At 34.7% G+C, this 22652-nt stretch overlaps 1 protein-coding gene across 2 annotated transcripts; it reads left to right on the top strand.

The window, feature by feature from the left end:
* Positions 1-1738: 1738 nt before the first annotated feature.
* On the top strand, positions 1739-13795 carry LOC145242315 (uncharacterized). 2 transcript variants are annotated; one of them, XM_080105321.1, is made up of 2 exons: positions 1739-2019; positions 8691-13795. In XM_080105321.1, the coding sequence occupies exon 2, from the start codon at positions 9651-9653 to the stop codon at positions 10839-10841; it is 1191 nt and encodes a 396-aa protein (XP_079961447.1). In that variant the 5' UTR covers positions 1739-2019; positions 8691-9650; the 3' UTR covers positions 10842-13795. The 2 variants fall into 2 exon arrangements, with proteins under 2 accessions (XP_079961447.1, XP_079961448.1); XM_080105322.1 differs by lacking the exon at positions 1739-2019 and adding an exon at positions 5579-6088.
* Positions 13796-22652: the final 8857 nt, after the last annotated feature.

Below are 22652 nucleotides of genomic sequence, written 5' to 3'. Positions count from 1 at the left end.
ACGGCTTTCATGGAGCCAGTTTGAAATCTACAAAAAGGGCATTTGTTTGGCGCCAAAACCAATCAGTTTAATGTTTTCTGTTGTATGGTCGATTGATTTAATCACCTTTTGCTCTCATCTGCAACTACCTATCTGGAAAACTTTCTAGTGATTTTACTCAATGTAAAACATTTAATCAGTTCGAAAATCATACAGTGTATCGATCGATATATGTGAAAAAGACATGATGGCAGCTGACTGTTAAATACGTGAAGTTTGGAAAAATTAGCCAAAAAATTATGCAAAATACTGTAAGTGTATGTCACGTTAACATATATTGAATTTCCAAACGTCACACCTTAAAAAAAAACAACAAAAAAAACATAATAATATTAAGTTTATATCAATTGTTTAATTGTAACTTCAAGGTAAATTTTTGTTCAATATGTGTATTTAAATTTTTAAAAATAAGTATTTTTTACTTATTTGAACTCTTATGTTTCATAATAAATAGAAATTTAGATAGATTTAAATATATTTTGTTCGAATTTCGAAAAAAATAAATATGGAGGGGGGGCACACGCACTAAAAAAATATTTCCCCTCGTAAATTTTACGAAAACTGCATATTATATGTAATTTCATTCTAAAATGGATGAGTATCGAAAATTTCACGAAAATCTGACCATTAGTTGATTTTTGCTAGATTTATTAAACACGGGTATGTTTTCACATTCGGAATGTCTACTACATGGGAACGTTATTTTAAAGCGCCAATTATGTAAACACGGTTTTCATCTCGCAATTTCATTATTTTCGTTCGATGAAAAAAAATTTCTTTTTTAATTATTACTGGTTTATTTTGCCCTTCTTCTTTTAAATGGTACAAAAGTTATACTGATAATATTAATTTATAATAAAGTTACATCGTGTTACATATAGGGTGGGGTAATTCTGTGGTGAATTTTGGCAGTCCCTAACAAACATTATATTATTTTCGAACCGATTAAACGTTTTAAAGTTAGTAAAACCATTAAAACTTTTCTAACTTACCCTTTTTTTCTTATATTGCACACTCGCACAAGTTGAGGTAGATATTTATCCGCTGTCCACCGCAACAAAATGTGACACAAGGTCGGAAAAAGCTCCCCTAAAGGTAACATTACCGAGGAATTAGTTGATCAATTAAAAAAAAAAAAAAAAAAACGAAGCTTGGCTTATATCTTGCTCTTGCTGGGAGAAGTCTCCTCTCACACACACACACACACACACACACACACACACACACACACACACACACACACACACACACATACAAAATTAGAATAAATATTCCACTTTTTATATCTGCAAATAAATTATTATTATTTATTTATTTATTTATTTATTTATTTATTTGTATAATTATATTAAAAATTTCGGGTTTGTATTACTGTACACATAGATTCGAAAAAGTTGTCAAAAACAAATATATAACAAATAAATGTTATCAAAGGCAAGATAAGTTACTTTTCTACATAACTGGATATATTTTTTGTTTTTTTATTCAATGTAACATATTTATTCAGCTCGAAAAACATACAGTGTTTACCGATGTAATTGAAAAATTCAAGATGGCGTCTCACACCCTCTTTAACACCGTAAGTTTGGGAAAAGGTGTTATAAATAAAAAAAAAACTATACAAAATACTATTAAAAACCCGCTGAATATATGTCAACCTATGTCACGGTAACTTATATTGAGCGAGTTTTTAACAATATTTTAACCGTTTTTTTATTTATAACACCTTTTCCCAAACTTACCGTGTTAAAGAGAGAATCAGACGCCATCTTGAATTTTCCAATACATTTTTTCTTTTCACTTTTTACTGAATTATCTCCCTTAACTTTACCATTTCTTTGACAACACCAAACGAATTTACCATTTTTGTTTTTGTTTTTTTGAAGAAATCTAAGTGTGAAATCTTTATGCTAATTAATATTTTATTTTCATTGTTGTTTCTCCAAAAGAACCAGATAAGGCGAAAAAGTACTGAAAAGGGTAAGCTTACTGATTCAAATTTCACCCATTTTGTAAAATGTTTACATTTTCGGCAAATCTAAAGAACGCATTCCTGATTTTTAAAATGTTTGTTTTATTATGGAATATTTCTGTGTAGCAATCATATTTCGATGCATATATATATATATACATATATATATATATATATATATATATATATATATATATATATATATATATATATATATATATATATATATATATATATATATATATATATATATAAATAAATAAATAAATAAATAAAATCCCCACTTCCTCATTGCCGCCGTACTTGAAATCGGAAATTGCGATCCGGTGGTAATAAAAAAAAATCCCTAATTAATTTAAGCTGCAAAGGTTTTGGCTTAATTTGTATTTATATCATTTTTAGTGTGTATTTAAAATAACTCTTACATAATAAAAAAAAGAAAACACAATAATATATACAAATATTCATGATGTACGTAGTTACGGAAAGATGTCATATTCCAAAAATGACGAAAATTGATCAATTTTTGCATTTTATTTTTTTAACTAAGAAAACTTTTTTTAAGGGAGCGTAACGGGATCAGGAGCGACCATACTGTTTTAGAATGTGCTAAAATTCAAGTGCGACAACTCAATTCGACTACTGAGATTGTTCGTATTGAAACTAATTAAAACATTTTAATCGTTGAAAATCATAAAATTTGATTTTTTTTTCACTAAAAAAGGACTACTTGTTCAATTTATGTCATTTTTGGAATATGACATCTTCGTTCTGTGACGAGTACGTACACCATAAAGATTTGTCTGTTTTTTTTTTTTTTTTTTAATTAAGTGTAATCCTAAATAAGCACCCAAAACACTCTAATTTCTCAGTCGTAGTAATCAGTTGTTTTCGTTATTACTTTGTACCTATTTACAATGCCTCCCCACGGGACAGAGTTAGACACCAGGGTCGTTTTTTAACGCGGAGAAAAGGTACAAAAATAAAAATTGTCTCAGTCGTGAAGGATTTCTCCTCCACCGAAAGAGAACAAGAAATGGAAGTGCAGCTGAAGAACAGATACTACCCTTTGATCTTGACCAAAGTTATTACTTTGTAATATAATTATATTTGGTTAATACATTATTTATAAAATATTTTCAAAATAAAAGCAACAGCAACAGTAACACTGTTGCTTGTTGCTGTTGCTGCAACAGTCAACACACATTCCAATTATAAAAAAAAGTCCTTGATATTTTCTAAATTAGGAAAAAATTAAAACATTCCAGTTAACAGGCTGATTTTATCATTTTTAATAGTTAACTTGCAGAAGACAAATTATTTGAAAAAAAAAAAATTTGTAAAATATAATTAAGATTTTTTTTTTTTTAATATTAACACAGTTCGCAATTTTCGATTTTAGATACAGACAGCGACAGCGGTCATAATAATGTGGATATTTCCTATCTTACCTAAGGAACGCCTCCTTTTTTTCTTTTTTCTTGCGGGTCAGTGAAAATGATGTTAACTTGACTATTTCAGGATATTATTACAAAAAAATGGGAAACATTATTATTGGTGACATAAAATATTTAAAAGTACATACAATTTAGAAATGCACCCAAATCCCAAACAATTTATTTCAATTTGCCTACTTAACTGTTCATCATTACAAAATGATTGAAACAGTTTACGATTTAAAAATATGTAAGATAGGGCTGCCAAAGTTCACCACAGGATTACCCCATCCTATATGTAACATGATGTAACTTTATTATAAATTAATATTATCAGTATAACTTTTGTACCATTTAAAAGAAGGGCAAAATAAACCAGTAATCATTAAAAAAAAAAATTTTTCATCGAACGAAAATAATGAAATTGCGAGACGAAAATCGTGTTTACATAATTGGCGCTTTAAAATAACGTTCCCATGTAGTAGACATTCCGAACGTGAAAACATGCCCGTATTTAATAAATCTAGCAAAAATCATCTAATGGTCAGATTTTCGTGAAATTTTCGATACTTATCCATTTTAGAATCAAAGTACATATAAAATGTAGTTTTCGTAAAATATACTAGGGGAAATATTTTTTTAGTACGTGTGCCCCACCCTATTTATTGTTTCGAAATTCGAACAAAATATATCTAAATCTATCTAAATTTCTATTTATTATAAAACATAAGAGTTCAAATAAGTAAAAAATATTTTTTTTTAAATTTAAATACACATATTGAACAAAAATTTATCTGTAAGTTGCAATTATAAAATTGATATAAACTTTATATTAGTATGTTTTTTAATAGCGTTTTTTTTTTTTTTTTCGAATTAATATAGACTATAATCAGTGGAATTGCTAAGAAAAAGAAACTTCATAAAAATTAATTAATTTCTAAAAGATACAAACGATTAAAATTCCATTATTTCAAAATGTTCCGTTACATCATAGATTTTTAATTAATTGTGTTTAAATTTTTTTAAATATTAAGTTTTAATATAAACATGACTCTTGTCAGCTATTTTATCGCCAGATTAAAACCAATTTGAAAATATTATTGCACAAATATTAAGCATTTTGTAGGCCCCCCTCATATTTTGATTGTCTCTTTTTACCGAACAAAATATGCAACCCCGTAGGTAACCAAATGAACATTCAGTAAAATCACATTTCATATTTAATATACAAATGTTTATCATATTATTAATCGTTAAATTGTGTAAATCTTAAAACCTAACAAAATTATAACAAAGATTAATTATTAATTGCAGTTTGAACAAAGGTTTTAAAAAATCATTAAGTCACTTCTGCTTTTTCATAGTTCATATAGTTAATACAAATCTGACGTCACGGAAACATGCGGTCCATTTTTCACAATCGTTTGGAAGACCCTAATGTAAGAAGGCAAAAAACACTAAAACATATAAATGCAAAAGGGGTAGGTTAGAGTTAGGGTTAAATTTCTTTTAGCTCCTTGTGATTATTAAATGTCTTAAAAATTGATACAAATCTGATTTTGTGCAGTTTGTAGTGTCCAGTGGCAAACAAGAAGAATTAAAACAGAGTAAAAAACGGGAAACTGCTGATACTTATATGCTGATGATTTTGTGAAGTAACACGATTTCTGTTCACCTCATATGCAAATGAAGTGTTGCCAGTTCGAATAAAATGCCTGTTGTCCAGAGACTGAGCTGATTCAAATTTTGGAGTAGAAGCTTTGATAGCAGTGTGTCAGATTTTGGTTTTACCATCGGAACTCAGAGTTAAGAAAATTTATGTGCTAGAATGCTCAAAGATTCAATATATTTTTACCTATTCTTGTTTCTGATTAGTTGCTAGCAGAAGGTGGCTTAATTTGATTCGTCAGTTTCTAACAGCAGCATTTATATATAGGATCTCCCAACTTTTAGTAAGCATACATGCAATATATATATAAAATATTGCAACAGACTAATATCTAACATGATGAATTAGATGAAATAATTCCGTCTGTTTTTCTAACTAGCAAAGGGGACAAAACGTCTCACTAACCCCAATAGTTTCGCCATCCACATCTGAATTTTCATCCGTCGCTATCATCTTTCATTTCTTTCTCACAAATTTGTTACCTCCTTTTAACCTTCTGGTAATTTCACTGCACTTCTTATGTAATGCTTAGCTATTTTTTACAGACTGAACAGGTGAACTTCTCCATTATAATCTGGTGTTGGGACGATTAATTGAAATCAGGAATAATAAAAAAAAAATCAGTAAGTTTCGGAATATCAGAATCTTATCAGAATCGCAAAATTTTTTAACTTCTTTATGTAGCAAAAAACAAATGGTCTAACGAGACGCAAAGCAAATTTCACTACACGGGTTGTATAAAAAAAGTTTGATGAGATACAGAACACTGTTCATGGTACGCAGGTCTGAATGCTCTCCAACTCCTCCTAGTGACATGCTTTTATAGTGTCCGGGAATGCCTCATTAACAGGTGTGTCATGTGATCATGTGAGAACTGTGTGAGATCAAGGGCTTTAAAAGACCACGGGCACCATCTTGGATCATTTGATTTTTCTTTCTTCTCAGCCTGCAGGACAGAAGGACGTTTCTGATGTGAGTGTTGATCATTTATGTATTGTTTGTACAGCCACACAAAACACAAACGCATGGCTGCTTGCTTCTTTGATGAATATCACACTTTACCTAAAACAATTGTTTTAATTGTTTTATAAATTTAATTCCCCATTGCTAGTGCTAATGATAAAATGGTAAATATTTATCATTCTAAAACTATTAGTAAATCTAAAGATCTATAGATTGCAATGACATCAAAATACGATGTATGTTTATTTTACTTGCATTAAAAAATGAAACTTCGCATAAATTCAATTAATAACGTTTAAAAGAATGTAGTTGATTTACGGTGTTCTGAAAAATGTTGAAAAATAAAAAAAATATTTTTGTCAACTAAAATACTTACAAAGATCATTGATAATTAAATTAAATGTAAAAAAAAAAAATATTTCGATTTTTTTTTTTTATAAACTGGTCTTTTTTCAAATAGAGTTTTGTCTGGTTCCTCAGCATTGACAAAGAAAGTTTTTACAGATAACAAATGAACAAAAGGTTCTAATATCTAATTGAGAACATTTACAATTAAACCTAAACAATCATATAATTCAACCTAAAATTTTACCGAGAAGTAAATAGTTTGTATTTTGTTGGCTTTATTTTTTTTTTAAAGATTTCTCTGTATTTTTTCTTTATAATTGAGATATAAAATAATAGGTACATTAATGTTCATAAAATAAAATCATGAATGTAAATGAACATTCATTAATTAATTATTAATTAAGGAAGTTTTCTTTTTTAATTCAGATTACAAACGATTATTATTTTTTATATCTTATTGGTGTGTTTTTAAATAAAAATGAACATATACATTTTTTATAGGTTTTGTTCCATCACGAAAATATATATAAAAAAATAGTTGATTTTTGACGTAACTTTTGTATATTTATTGGAATTGGTATCAGTAATTGTATTGGAATTAAAAATTTCGAAGAGAATCTGTAATTACATTTGAATCAAGAAAAATATTGAAATCACCTCGTCAGTGCCACAAATATTGATTATCACTTTAGTCTTGGAAACATTCATTTCCAGACCTTTACTTTCTATAGCATTTTTGCTTAAATGTGAGACTCCCTGTCTGCTGATTGTGAAAGCCTTACCACGTAACACCCTGAATAAGATCCACTCTAAACTCATGGTTTTACAAGGGCACAATTTAGTGGTTAAAGTGTTCAAAGTTTTCACTTTTAAAGTTATTTTATAGTTTCACCACAGACTATGATATTAAAAAGGAGCTTCTATTGTTAGTTTGTTATATTTACTGATTTCACAAAAATATGTAAATTTGTTATTAAAAAAAATATTTTTCCAGTTGAAATTTATGAATAATTTGAAGCTCAACGCTCTGATCCCCATCTGGCATCAATTGTGATGGATGGCTCTCGTCTGGGTGAGGCCCCGTGTTTTGACAAGCTTCTGGGTTTGACCTTTACTCCTGATCTGAAATGGAACATGTACATCAAGTCTGTTGCCAAGGTCGCTGGAAAGATGGTGGGATCCTTCTACCGCTCCAGAAGATATCTCACTACTGATTCAATTCTCTATCTATATAAAAGCCAAGTACGTCCAAGGATGGAATACTGTTGCCATATCTGGGCAGGAGCTGCTAAAAACAGCCTATCCTGCCTTGATAGAGTACAAAATAGACTTCGTGGCTTAGTGGGGGATGCCCTTTTCTCTACCCTGCAACCTCTCTCCCACAGAAGAGACTTTGCGAGCCTATCCTTGTTTTATCGTTATTTCCATGGCAGGTGCTCGTCTGAACTCCAATCTCTGGTCCCCCCTCGCCAATCTCTCACGAAAAACACCCGTCTAGCCGAATCCACTGTGAAAAATTTCCCCCACTCTATATCTGTGCCTAAATCAAAACGTGGATTCCATGAACAAAGCTTCTTTCTTAGAACTGCACGCCTGTGGAACTCTGTTCCGTCTGCCTGCTTCCCACCGGACTACAACTTGGATGTCTTCAAGTCCAATGTTAACAAATTCCTAATGAACCGCCCCCTTAAGTAGACACTTCATCAAATCTCCACACTAACGTAATGTACTTGCAATAACCCTTATCCCTGAGTGGCTTCCGGGCCTTGATAAGTGGTGATCACTGTGTAAAAAAAAAAAAAAAAGCTCAGCTATCACCATAACTCTACACATCCTTTTATGTTATTTCAAAAATCTGGGGTGGGTGTGAAACGTACTAGTAAATATTTACATGATTACCATTTTAATAAGAATATAAAATATTTTAAGGTTATTTTACAATTTTTCACTTTAATCTATGTAACTTGCTGAATGTACGTTTTAAAAGAGACACAAATATTAGATGTGTTACCAGATGTATAATAGTTGTATTTGAAGAGTGAAATCTAAGAGCAGTAATTTATTTGGAAAATTATTTTCAGAATAAATTATTTTATTTTGGGATTTTTAATGAATAAAGCAAAGAATTCAATGCAAAATAATCGAAGTTCATGATATAACGTTTTTTTTTTATGAGGAATTTGTAATATTTTGCTTTCATACATGATCTGTGGAGGTTAAAATATTTTCCTTGTTAAAATCAGTTTGTTTTTTATATTTACAGTGAACAGTAACAATGGAGAAAAATGAAAAAGAATGCATGGAACTTTTCACTTACAAAATGAAAAATAAACTGTTATTTGGATTCTCACATAGAGTATTATTTGCACAATGCAATCTACCTTCTTCAAGTTTGTCTTGTCGAACACGAGAATGTTTCTATCAAACTTGAAAATCTGCACACAATTTTGAACAGAATCCTTTGTCATATCAACGACGTAGCATGATCTCATTCTAATAATCATGAATGGTTAGAAGTACTAAGTAATTTACAATTGTGTTTTAAGTGTCACCCACACTAAGAATTGAACCTTCAATCTTCAGAACAGTGTAACTTACAATTGTACTTCTTTATCCACTACACCACGAGTGCTTATTAAGCAATATTAAAAAAACCCCACAATACTCAACATTTTCTTACCACAAAACACAGTTTAAGTGCTAACCCAGTGAGAAATGCAATTTAAAAAAAGTGTGTGGCTCTTTATTCCATATGAAACTTAATATTTCACAGGATACAATTTGACATTGGATTAAAACGTTGTCATTCTGAAGGGTTTGACTCTTGAGTCATAAAAGAATCATATTCAAAGACACATTTCAAAAGCCACTTAAATTGAAAGCCATGTTTCATTTCAGAAGAGTTTCCGATGGGTAGCTATTCAGTACAAGTCCTGGAGATGGATTTTTCGTTGGTAGCTGTTCTGTACAGGTCCTGGAATTTATAATTTTGCAGGCAACGAGAAAAAGATCCTTCTTGTGTTCACACGAAAATTTATGCACTGGAATGCTCAAAGATTCAATATATTTTTAGCTATTCTTGTTTCTGATTAGTTGCTAGCAGAAAGTGGCTTAATTTGATTCGTCAGTTTCTAACAGCAGCATTTATATATAGGATCTCCCAACTTTTAGTAAGCATACATGTAATAAATATATAAAATATTGCAACAGACTAATATCTAACATGATGGAATTTGACATTGGAGTAAAACGTTATTCTGAAGTGTCTGACTCATCAGGAATAAAAAAGACACGTTTCAAAAGCCACATCAAAAAGAGACCTTACACTTGTGAAGTGTGTGGTTATTCATTTGCAAGAAACTCTAATCTGACGACACACATGCGGACGCATACTGGCGAGAAACCTTTTTCTTGTGAGGTTTGCGGTTTAGCATTTGCAATAAAAGCTAATTTAAAGACACACATACGAACACACACCGGGGAGAGACCATATCTTTGTAAAACCTGTGGCTCAACATTCACCACAAAATTTAGTTTAAAAATGCACATTCAAATGCACACTGGAGAGAAACCTTATCCTTGTGAACTATGTGGCTCGTCATTTACAGACCGATCGTCATTTAGAGCACACCTACGCATACACAGTGGAGAGAAACCATATCCGTGTCAAGTGTGCGGTACACCATTTAAGACAAAAGCTCATGTAAACGCGCACATGCTCACTCACACTGGAGAGCGACCTTATTCTTGTGAAATTTGTGGTGCATCATTTTCAAGGAATGATCATGTTAAACGACACATGGTCATACACGTTGGGGAAAAATCTTTTGCCTGCGAAACGTGTGGATCATGCTTTGCAACAAAGTACTATTTGAAGACGCACATACAGACCCACAAAGGGGAGAAACCTTTCTCTTGTGATGTATGTGGCGCATCATTTACTCAAAAGTTTCACCTAACGACGCACATACGACGTCACACTGGAGAGAAACCTTTTTCTTGTGAAGTGTGTGACTCTTGTTTTACAAGTAAAGCTAATTTAAAAACACATATGCAAAATCACACTGGAGAGAAACCTTATTCTTGTGAGGTGTGTGGCATTGGACTAACAAAGAAATACATCTTAATGAAACACATGCGAACACACACTGGGGAGAAACCTTTCAAGTGTGACGTTTGTGGCTCAGCATTTGCTGACAAATCATACTTAAAAGAACATACACGAATACATACTGGAGATAAACCATATTCGTGTGAAGTGTGTGGCGCAGCTTTTACAATGAAGTCGACTTTAAAGGCACACATACGAACACACACTGGAGAGAAACCTTATACTTGTGAACTGTGCAGTTCATCTTTTACTCAGCATTCTACCTTTAGAAGACACGTACAAAAGCACACTAGATTGCACTGAAAGGGACGGCTAGAATCCTGAAAAGATCTCTTGGTTGGACTCACTAACATAGGGGTAAATGTCAGACATCTGGTTGGATGTCCCATCCCCTAGAAGAAAAAGTTTAAGAAAAATGAAAAAAAAGAGATAATCCTGAGTCGTGTGAAAAAACTGCTCATGATTTACAAGATAACCTGATTTAAAATTACTTTTTAATTTTTACATTCTTAAATTGAATGAATGGAATTTTAAAAAAAGATTGTGTTTAATATTGCATGCTTCAAGATTTTGATGTGTTTTTGTTGGTTTAACATAAAATCTCTCGATTCATTGTGTGCCAAATCAGTGTAAGATTTGTGCAGTCTTAAAGATTATCATTTTTGGAGTCATATTGTGCTTAGCTAGAAATTGCAAATGTCAATTAGCATTAATAAACACCATGATAACATACTAATTCTTATTAAGTAATGGTTATCATGATAACATAATAATTCTTATTAAGCAATGGTTATCATTTTGGGTTCATACTGTGCTTAGCGAGAAATTGCAAATGTCAATTAGCATTAATAAACACCATGATAACATACTAATTCTTATTAAGTAATGGTTATCATGATAACATACTAATTCTTATTAAGCAATGGTTATTAATTGAGCGACTATTTCGAAATACTTGGCAGTGTACAGGGGAGATCAATGCCATCTCTTTGAAAGAACTACAAAACTAAAGCTAAAATCAACTCCCATGTGCAAAATATGTATAGTACTGAGAACTGCTGGTGAATTTAATGTGTCTTAGGAAACCAGCTGAACCTGATTCATCATCTATAGCTGTATACAATGACATGTTTAGAAGCATACTAGAGAAAGGAACAGTATCTATCCTTAAGAGAGTGCTCAGATACAAATGCATCTCATAGAGAAATTATTAGCCCCAAGATGGAGCCCCTTGATTTCTTCAATCAAACTGAAATAAATTTTTCAAAATGAGAAACCAGAGTCGCTTGCAAGAACCGTCTGTGATTTGCAAGACAATCTCATTTAAAACCACTGGAGAGCGACCTTATTCTTGTGAGATTTGTGGTGCATCATTTTCAAGGAATGAGCATGTTAAATGACACATGGTCATACACGTTGGGGAAAAATCTTTTGCCTGCGAAACGTGTGGATCATGCTTTGCAACAAAGTACTACTTGAAGACGCACATACAGACCCACAAAGGGGAGAAACCTTTCTCTTGTGATGTATGTGGCGCATCATTTACTCAAAAGTTTCACCTAACGACGCACATACGACGTCACACTGGAGAGAAACCTTTTTCTTGTGAAGTGTGTGACACTTGTTTTTCAAGTAAAGCTAATTTAAAAACACACATGCAAAATCACACTGGAGAGAAACCTTATTCTTGTGGGGTGTGTGGCATTGGACTAACAAAGAAATACATCTTAATGAAACACATGCGAACACACACTGGGGAGAAACCTTTCAAGTGTGACGTTTATGGCTCAGCATTTGCTGACAAATCATACTTAAAAGAACATACACGAATACATATTGGGGATAAACCATATTCGTGTGAAGTGTGCGGCGCAGCTTTTACAATGAAGTCGACTTTAAAGGCACACATACGAACACACACTGGAGAGAAACCTTATACTTGTGAACTGTGCAGTTCATCTTTTACTCAGCATTCTACCTTTAGAAGACACGTACAAAAGCACAGTAGAGATAATCCTGAGTCGTGTGAAAAAACTGCTCATGATTTACAAGATAACCTGATTTAAAATTACTTTTTAATTTTTACATTCTTAAATTGAATGAATGGAATTTAAAAAAAAAAAGATCGTGTTTAATATTGCATGCTTCAAGATTTTGATGTGTTTTTTGTTGATTTAGCATAAAATCTCTCGATTCATTGTGTGCCAAATCAGTGTAAGATTTGTACGGTCTTAAAGATTATCATTTTGGGGTTATACTGTGCTTAGCTAGAAATTGCAAATGTCAATTAGCATTAATAAACACCATGATAACATAATAATTCTTATTAAGCAATGGTTATTAATTGAGCGACTATTTCGGAATACTAGGCAGCGTACATGGGAGATCAATGCCATCTGTCTGAAAGAACTACGAAACTAAAGCTAAAATCAACTCACATGTGCAAAATATGTATAGTACTGAGAACTGCTGGTGAATTTAATGTGTCTTAGGAAACCAGCTGAACCTGATTCATCATCTATAGCTATATACAATGACATGTTTAGAAGCATACTAGAGAAAGGAACCGTATCTATCCATAAGAGAGCGCTCAGATACAAATGCATCTCATAGGGAAATTAGTAGCCCCAAGATGGAGCCCCTTGATTTCTTCAATCAAACTGAAATAAATTTTTCAAAATGAGAAACCAGAGTCGCATGCAAGAACCGTCTGTGATTTGCAAGACAATCTCATTTAAAACCACTCATACATAAACACTCGAGAAAAGAAACATAGTAAAAACATGATGACGTGCTGATTCTCATTAAACGACTATGGACTAATTGTTAATATATTGTTTTATAAGAATTCATCTCAATATGCCTGGGGTTAGTAGCAGCAGCACAACAAAGAGAATTATGAAGAATAACCTTTTTCATGTGAAGTATGTAGTAAATCATTTATATCTATATACAGAAGCATGTATTACTGTATCACATGACAAGAGTCATTTTACATACTCGATTATGTCAGATAATTTGAATGATGCACATTGAGAACGATTAATAAAAATAATTGTCGGCGGTTAATAACATAGATCGATGATGAAAGTGTTTCTCTGATCTCAGATTTTGGGCATGAAATTAAGAGAGAAAATTAACTGAAGAAGACATAAAGATCAAAAAGATATCTACAAGAATGTTTTTAGGGTTTGTAAATCAAACGAGTGTAAGTTGCATCTTTTACAAATATGTAATTTAATAAACAGTTTTTTTTTTAATATTTTAAAGGTTATTTTATACTATCTTTAGTTATGTGCTGATTGCACAAAAATGTTGTTTCCATTGAAATCTAGGCGTTTCTGCAACGTACTGGCATTTCAAACAAATCCATTTCAGCTAAACCACCATTATTTACGTGTCATGTTGAAATTAGCATGAATTCCAAAAATTACGAAAAATAATCCAATAGATGTGCTAGATCTATATTGTACAACAAATAAAGCAATTCAGCATATTCTACTTTAAAATTGGCGGATTTTCATTGAAAGCAAGGAAGCAATGGGGATAGATTGCAGTTATTGCCCCTGGATTTTAAGAACTCTTGCACTCTATAATTCGCTAGTTTTTATTTTTATTTGTAATTATTTTTCTAGTGGATAATTTTTCGTAATTTATTTTAATTCATATGAATTCCAACATAATACGTAAATATGTACCGGTGTTTTTTTTCTTTTCTTTTCTTTGTTTTTTTAGTTGAAATATATTATATTACAGAAGCACAGAAATTCATGTAAAATTTTAAACTCAGATATCATCAGTACCAGCCACAATTTTCTATTTTATGTCATTTTTTTTTTCCGGAGAAGAAAATTATCCGGATCCTCTTAGTAAGGTTTCACCTAATGATCCCCTTAATTTCAATACGGAATATTTTTGTCGCTTAATCTATGAATAAAGGAAAAAGTAACGAGAGGGGGGGGCACAGGTAATTGATATATCTAATATTGATAGAAAAGGTCATGCGTCAAATTGAATACTGCTAATACTTTATGTGCCTTATCTGTGACTGCATACTGTACCTTTCCACTTTCAAAATGATAATAATCAGCGTATAAATGGACTTATTTTCATGAAAAATAAGTTAATCAACTCCAAAATGGATCAATCAATTTAGAAATTGATTAATCAACTTCAAATTTAAAAACAACTTCAAAATGGGAAATAATCTTCAAAATGGATTTATCGATATCAAAAAGAGAAATAATCAACTTCAAATTGAGACTTAATATATTACGAATAAATTTAATATTTATTCTTTTATTTTTATTTCAAAGGAATGTAAAATAGTGTAAATTTTCCTAAAAAATATATTAAAAAATGTGATGTCATTTAAATTAATTACAGAGGGAAGTAAACTTAATTGCTGATATGAAGTTAGTACAAGCCTCCAAGTTGTTTGTGTTGTGGCTTTTATCTCTCTCTCTCTCTCTCTCTCTCTCTCTCTCTCTCTCTCTCTCTATCTATCTATCTATCTATCTATCTCTCTCTCTCTCTCTTTATATATATATATATATATATATATATATATATATATATATATATATATATATATATATATATATATATATATATAATGAAGATGACCAATCAATTTTCTTATTCATGGTCCAAGTCAACTAAAACAAAAAATTTTCTGTTTAGTAAAAAATCTCAATTTAAAGTTGTTCATTCTCATTATAAATTGATTGTTTGTTTTACATTTTCCATATTTGAAGTTGTTTATTCCATTTTGGAGTTGATTATTTAAAAGTTATTTTTCCACTTTAACGTTGATCCATTTTAAAGGTAATTAATCCATTTTGGATTTGCTTAATTTGTTTTGTATGAAAATAAGTCCATTTTGAAGTTGCTTATCATTTTAAAGTTAAAGAGGTATAGATGACGTCACAAAAAGCTGAATGCAAAAGGAAATGGAAGGATCGAATTACATGTTAACTCGACGCAGTGAGGTAAGAATCGTCTGTAAAAATTAATTAAACCAAGGAATTCCCACGGTTTATGCAGAGAAGTCGGAACGAGATAATCAACAATAGATTGAACCCTCTCAGGGGACGAATGCCCTCTTTGTCAATAATGTGACTAAGAAATGATAATGACGAAACATGGAACTCGCATTTGTAGGATTGATGATGACACCGTATTCTGATAGTCTGTGAAATAATTGGTTGAGGTGTTGAATATGCTCCTCTATAGACGAGCCTACCACTAATAAGTCGTCAGTGTATGCGTACACAGAAGGCAATCCACACGTGACTGCCTGTATGAACTGTTGAAAAGCCTGGGTCGCATTTCTCAATCTGAAAGGCATTCTAATGAATTCAAAAAGTCCGAATGGATTGGTGATGGCGATCTTGAGATGTCCGCAGGGATTTGATTGCACGCGAACATGAGATTGATTTTGGAGAAAATTGATTTTCCGTTGAGATAATTGGGAAAATCATGCAAGTGAAGGAGCAGATAGTAATCCAGTACCGTTCGACTGTTAAGTGCCCTATAATCTACACAAGCGTGTCAGTCACTCGAAGTTTTTCTTGAGGATCATGTGGAGCTGGAGCGGTGACGACCAGTTGCTTTGAGACAAACGAATGATGCCCAAGTTCAGTGTTGGAATTCTTATGATGCTTGCTGTCATGTTTGACAGCATCATCCATGTAGATAGGTCATCTAATGTTTGGACAAGTATTTTAGTGAATGCGTCTTGCACCTTTTTTTTTAATACGATTGGGCTAATTTTTGCCGATTCGCTGATTCTGCCTTGCATTGATAATCTGCTATGGTTATCCATTATTCTCCCGCATTTTACATCGGCATGTATGCCGAAATGGTGTAGGAAATCTGCCCATAAATATCCATTGAGATGTGCGTTTCAAATCTAGGTTCAAGGTCATCGATTTGTGACTATAGGTTGGAATGAGGGAGTGGTTCGCAGCTTGTAAAAGGACCAGTATGTGTTTACTGTATCCATACACGAGGGAGCATAACATAGTTCTTCTTCTTTTATATGTGCAATGGTCATATTACATCATTATGTTCCTAGGCATTTTTCATACATCTGGGTGTTCCAAAGTGGTAATCGCTGTGAAATGTTTCTGCCGGGCATTTGTTTTGGCCGGACATAGTGGTTGTTACAATACCAATTACGATTTCATTGCACACGATTCATAAGAAAATATATGAAATTTCTACATTAGAAATCATTAGGAGACGTTCAAATATGCTTTCTTTTCCCATATAAAGCATTCTTGTTCTATTTCAATCTAAACCTCACATTTCTTATCCATTGCTAAGGCTGTTACTGCTGTTGTCTTTGGTGAGGTCGACGATGGCTAGCTGCTGCTGATGCTGTGGCTTGGGCTGCTGCTGGGATGGCAATATCAATGGACAACCTCACTGCTCGGCGATCTAGCATATTCTTCAGGGCTTTAGAATATTTGTTGTATTTATACTTGGTCTGTGAACTTAGTTGATGGAGTTGGACGTTGATGCGTCATTTTTATTTTAGAGTTGTGTTAGTTTCCACGTCTTAACGTGCAGCAGGAAGTCATCTGTTTTTTTTTGGGGGGGGAAGGTATGTTCACTTGTCCATATCAGATTGATGCTGATAAACTCGTGGATGTATTCGTATAAGAATTATACTCTCATAGTGTTACATGTGTTAATTACTTGTGTCGATGTACATGCAGGAGAGTCGTCAGCTGTGATGATTCTTTTTCTGTTGAATGGTTCCCTCTAGTGGTTTTCTTGCTGGGATAACTTGCGAATGATGCTGTTGATGTAGACACAGAAAAAAAAATCAGTCTTTGACACTCACATGTGCGTTTAGTAAGTCTGTTTAGTTTGTGTCAACGAACAAGGTTCGTCTCAGCGCCGCCATTGTTGTCATTATTACCGCTCCTGCTCCTGTGGATGTTGTCTTTTTTTATGTAAATCTGAAGGGGTATGCGATATTACACAATTGTTACTATTTGCAGCCCCATACTCATTTTAACTTAATTTATTTCGGTACTTATACATAGAACACCCTCGTTTTCTATCGCAGCATATTCCAGCAGCTTTCATAAATGAATATCGATAATCAAATTGTAACACGCTAAGAAAAAGAAAACACCATGAGAAGAAACATTTATCGTATAATAATTTTACTGAAGAAAAATAGAAATAAACATATTTATTGTTGGTGTCTTGTGGTGGCAATGCAGGATGTCTTTAGATCTTTGAGGTTTAAACATAGGCAAAGTTTACCGTTGTTGCTCTTGCGCACATGTACAATACTGTTAATCCAGTCCCTTGGCTCATCAACCTAGCGGATTATTCCTTGGAATAGCATTTCATTTAGTTCTGTTCTTATTTCGTCTCTAATGTGGATGGCCATTTTCTGGGTGCATGAACTATCGAGTGGTTATTTGGTCAAAGTATGATGTGGTATTCTCCCGTGAAGTTAACAACCCGATCAAATTGGTTTGGATGTGGTTCCTTCAGGTTTTTTGTTGAGTTGATTGGGGTATCGATTGATAGAGCAACTGCATAATTGGCTGGGACACACTTTTTGTTTCTGTTGTTATTTTTGGCGGGGGGGGAGCAGTGTCGGGGAACTAGCTTCAAGTCTTGGAGAGAGGGTAGTTAAAGTATAATAGGTCCCGTAGAATAGAGACCACACTGCCAGAGAAGAAGAAGAAGAATCGAGACCAACAAGAAGCGGCCCCCAGAATGGAGAAAACTAGAAAGTTTTCTTTCTGGCCGGGGGAGCGCCTCTCCGAAGTGATAGAACTTAACATTCTCTCTTGTATACACATTGAATTTATACGGATCTGCGTTGAGAGATACTGGATCCGTTCTATCTGAAAGAATTGCAATTTCTTTCTGCATTACGTCAGGACATGGTTGTCAAATTGGTCTACACAATCGGGAAACCTTTGCTGGAATGTGCTTATGAGGAGTGTATTTTTCCGCACTTTTATCCACCTTAATGTTCAATTCATGCGCCCTTTTACTATTTGATAGGATTCCATCCAATGAGGCGAATGCCTCTGACCGAGTGCTCTTTTAGCGTGTTTTTTCTTTTTTTAACTCAATAAAAGTGATATTTTCTCAAAGTTGTCATTTCTCTGGTCGTAAACGTAATTATAGTTCTACCGATTTTTTTAATAGTGTGCTTTATTGCTGTGAAGTATTTGTTCTTGGCAGACTTGTTCATCTGTGGCTACCTGTCAGGGTTTCTTTTCACTTTTTACTTTGGCACACTGTAGCCATGTGGTTCTTCCAACCACAAGATGAACACATGCTGCCTCGAGCCAGACAGTTTCCATTTTGATGGATACGTCCACATTTACCACATGTATCGCATTTATTTGGCTGTCACATTTCCCTTATAGTTCGCCCATCTGTCTCATATAATTCACTGAGGCCTCGAAACTCCTACATAAATTGAGAACTTCTCGCATAGACATTGCTATAATCATGACAGAAGGTACAAGTGCAATGAATTTGTTAAAGCACATTCCGTTAAAGTACTTGTCACACAGGCATAGAGATGCAACATTACATTAATGGGACATGTGTTGGTATAGGACCTATTAGTTGGAAGACCATTTTTTGAACCCTGTCTAAGAGGGAGAGACATGGTATATGCATTAGCCCAGATGTGGCAACAATACTCCATTCATGGGCAAATGTTGGCTTTCTAGAGATACAGGACACTCTCAGGTAGTTTTCTAGCACGGTAAAGGGAACCCACCTCTTTTGCAGCATCCCCGGTATGTTTTGAATTGAAAAGAAAAATGCAGCATTCTTTTTAAAAAAAATTTCCCCCCCTAAATTTAAGACTCTTTCTACGATTAAGCATGCATTAGACATTAGTGGATACGTAATAGTAGATATATTATTTTAATGATACACGAGTGTCAGGAATTGGATGCATTATAGACAAAGGAGCAACAAAAATCGAGCAAATCAGCTTTCAAGAAATGAGCTCTATCGTAGGAATCAAGAATATATAGAAATGATGTCAGATAATTAAGAAGGAAACGATTGTTATTAATATCGAATTTTATAAGATTCACGCTATTTTGCTCTGTCGCCTGTTTGTCCTGCTTTTAAGTATAAATACAGTGAAACTAAATTCAAACGGTTTGTGTTCTCGGCTTTTGGAATTAGTAGTATCTGTTCTTCAGTATACGGCTAATTTTCAAAGACTAAGAGCGACCAAGCCACTTGACCAGCTTTTTGGTCATTTAAGGGGTTTTTTTGCTTTGCTCCTGCAAGGACCAGTCCCTTTCTTTGGGGATTGAACCAGCAAGGACCTTTTCTTTCTCTTGTTTTTGTTGATTGCTTTTGTCATTGCCCACCTTGGGCAACTTTACTAATTGTTATTGTTTTTTTTTTTTCCTTTGCAACCCCAGTGCGGTCGGTATGGTCGGTTCGTGTGCAGTTCCGAGGGTTGCCACCCCAGAAGGCAACCCCAGTTCGAGATCGGTCGCCACCCCCGGCATTTCGGAAGTTGTGGTGGTTGACCTGGACGCAGCTGCAGGGCCCTTTCAGATGAGGGGTCAAGACATCAAGTGGCCATGGAAGACACCCGCAACCATGGTGGCCTCATCACGGGAAGAAGAACTGGAGGCATGGAGGAAGTTCGTCCAGGGGACCCCAGGCGGCGAGGAAGCCTGGAAGGCAATAAGCAAGAAGAAGCAAAGGAGGCCAATGAAGCGCTGGTGGGTCCTAAACGAGGACACAGCGACACCTAACCAATCACAATCAGAGAGGAATAGCCACAAGAAGCCTGCAGCGGAAGGGCTAAGGAAGACCAAGTCAATGGAAGTCATAATGGTTGACGGGTGCTCCTCGGGGATAGGGGGTTGACGGAACAGCACCAGTGCCAGCCAGTGCGGAAGAATGGCCAGCCCTCCCGAAGGACAATTCCCCAATACCGGCTGCACAGAGAAAAATCGCCACTTCTGCATGGATCGGCTCACAGAAGGAAGGAGCAGCGACACCAGAAGCATGGGGACCAAAAGGGAGAAAGTCCTCATAGTCCTACAGGGACTTGTACAAAAATGAGTACCAATACTATGTGGCGGGCACCATAATAAAGGTAGTCTCGGGGATCCTGGAAGCTCTACAAGAAAGAACAGTTTCCCTCGTAACATTCGAGGCTAAAGGAAAAGGGCTGACAGGAATTCCCAAGGACAAGATGATAGAGGGAGTTAAAGATCCCCACCCAGTACATGGTTCGGCGTTTCAATTTTGATGGATACATCCACATTTACCACATTGTATCGCATTTATTTGGCTGTCACATTTCCCTTATAGTTCGACCATCTGTCTCATATAATTCACTGAGGCCTCGAAACTCCTACATAAATTGAGAACTTCTCGCATAGACATTGCTATAATCATGACAGAAGGTACAAGTGCAATGAATTTGTTAAAGCACATTCCGTTAAAGTACTTGTCATACAGGCATAGAGATGCAACATTACATTAATGGGGCATGTGTTGGTATAGGACCTATTAGTTGGAAGACCATTTTTTGAACTCTGTCTAAGAGGGAGAGACATGGTATATGCATTAGCCCAGATGTGGCAACAATACTCCATTCATGGGCAAATGTTGGCTTTCTAGAGATACAGGATACTCTCAGGTAGTTTTCTAGCACGGTAAAGGGAACCCACCTCTTTTGCAGCATCCCCGGTATGTTTTGAATTGAAAAGAAAAATGCAGCATTCTTTTAAAAAGAAATTTCCCCCTTAAATTTAAGACTCTTTCTACGATTAAGCATGCATTAGACATTAGTGGATACGTAATAGTAGATATATTATTTTAATGATACACGAGTAAGTCATGAATTGGATGTATTATAGACAAAGGATCAACAAAAATCGAGCAAATCAGCTTTCAAGAAATGAGCTCTATCGTAGGAATCAAGAATATATAGAAATGATGTCAGATAATTAAGAAGGAAACGATTGTTATTCATATCGAATTTTATAAGATTCACGCTATTTTGCTCTGTCGCCTGCTTGTCCTGCTTTTTAGTATAAATACAGTGAAACTAAATTCAAACGGTTTATGTTTTCGGCTTTTGGAATTAGTAGTATCTGTTCTTCAGTATACGGCTAATTTTCAAAGACTAAGAGCGACCAAGCCACTTGACCAGCTTTTTGGTCATTTAAGGGGTTTTCTTGCTTTGCTCCTGCAAGGACCAGTCCCTTTCTTTGGGGATTGGACCAGCAAGGACCTTTTCTTTCTCTTGTTTTTGTTGATTGTTTTTGTTATTGGCCACTTTGGGCAACTTTACTAATTGTTATTGTTTTTTCTTTCCTTTGCAACCCCAGTGCGGTCGGTATGGTCGGTTCGTGTGCAGTTCCGAGGGTTGCCACCCCAGAAGGCAACCCCAGTTCGAGATCGGTCGCCACCCCCGGCATTTCGGAAGTTGTGGTGGTTGACCTGGACGCAGCTGCAGGGCCCTTTCAGATGAGGGGTCAAGACATCAAGTGGCCATGGAAGACACCCGCAACCATGGTGGTCTCATCACGGGAAGAAGAACTGGAGGCATGGAGGAAGTTCATCCAGGGGACCCCGGGCAGCGAGGAAGCCTGGAAGGCAATAAGCAAGAAGAAGCAAAGGAGGCCAGTGAAGCGCTGGTGGGTCCTAAACGAGGACACAGCGACACCTAACCAATCACAATCAGAGAGGAATAGCCACAAGAAGCCTGAAGCAGAAGGGCTAAGGAAGACCAAGTCAATGGAAGTCATAATGGTTGACGGGTGCTCCTCGGGGATAGGGGGTTGACGGAACAGCACCAGTGCCAGCCAGTGCGGAAGAATGGCCAGCCCTCCCGAAGGACAATTCCCCAATACCGGCTGCATAGAGACAAATCGCCACTTCTGCATGGATCGGCTCACAGAAGGAAGGAGCAGCGACACCAGAAGCATGGGGACCAAAAGGGAGAAAGTCCTCACAGTCCTACAGGGACTTGTACAAAAATAAGTACCAATACTATGTGGCGGGCACCATAATAAAGGTAGTCCCGGGGATCCTGGAAGCTCTACAAGAAAGAACAGTTTCCCTCGTAAC

This window comes from Euprymna scolopes, chromosome 21, assembly GCF_053919585.1.
Source record: "Euprymna scolopes isolate OS-2025 chromosome 21, ASM5391958v1, whole genome shotgun sequence".
Lineage (NCBI taxonomy): Eukaryota > Metazoa > Mollusca > Cephalopoda > Sepiida > Sepiolidae > Euprymna > Euprymna scolopes.
The sequence above is the reverse complement of the archived record's forward strand: the minus strand, read 5'-3'. Positions and strand labels throughout refer to the sequence as shown.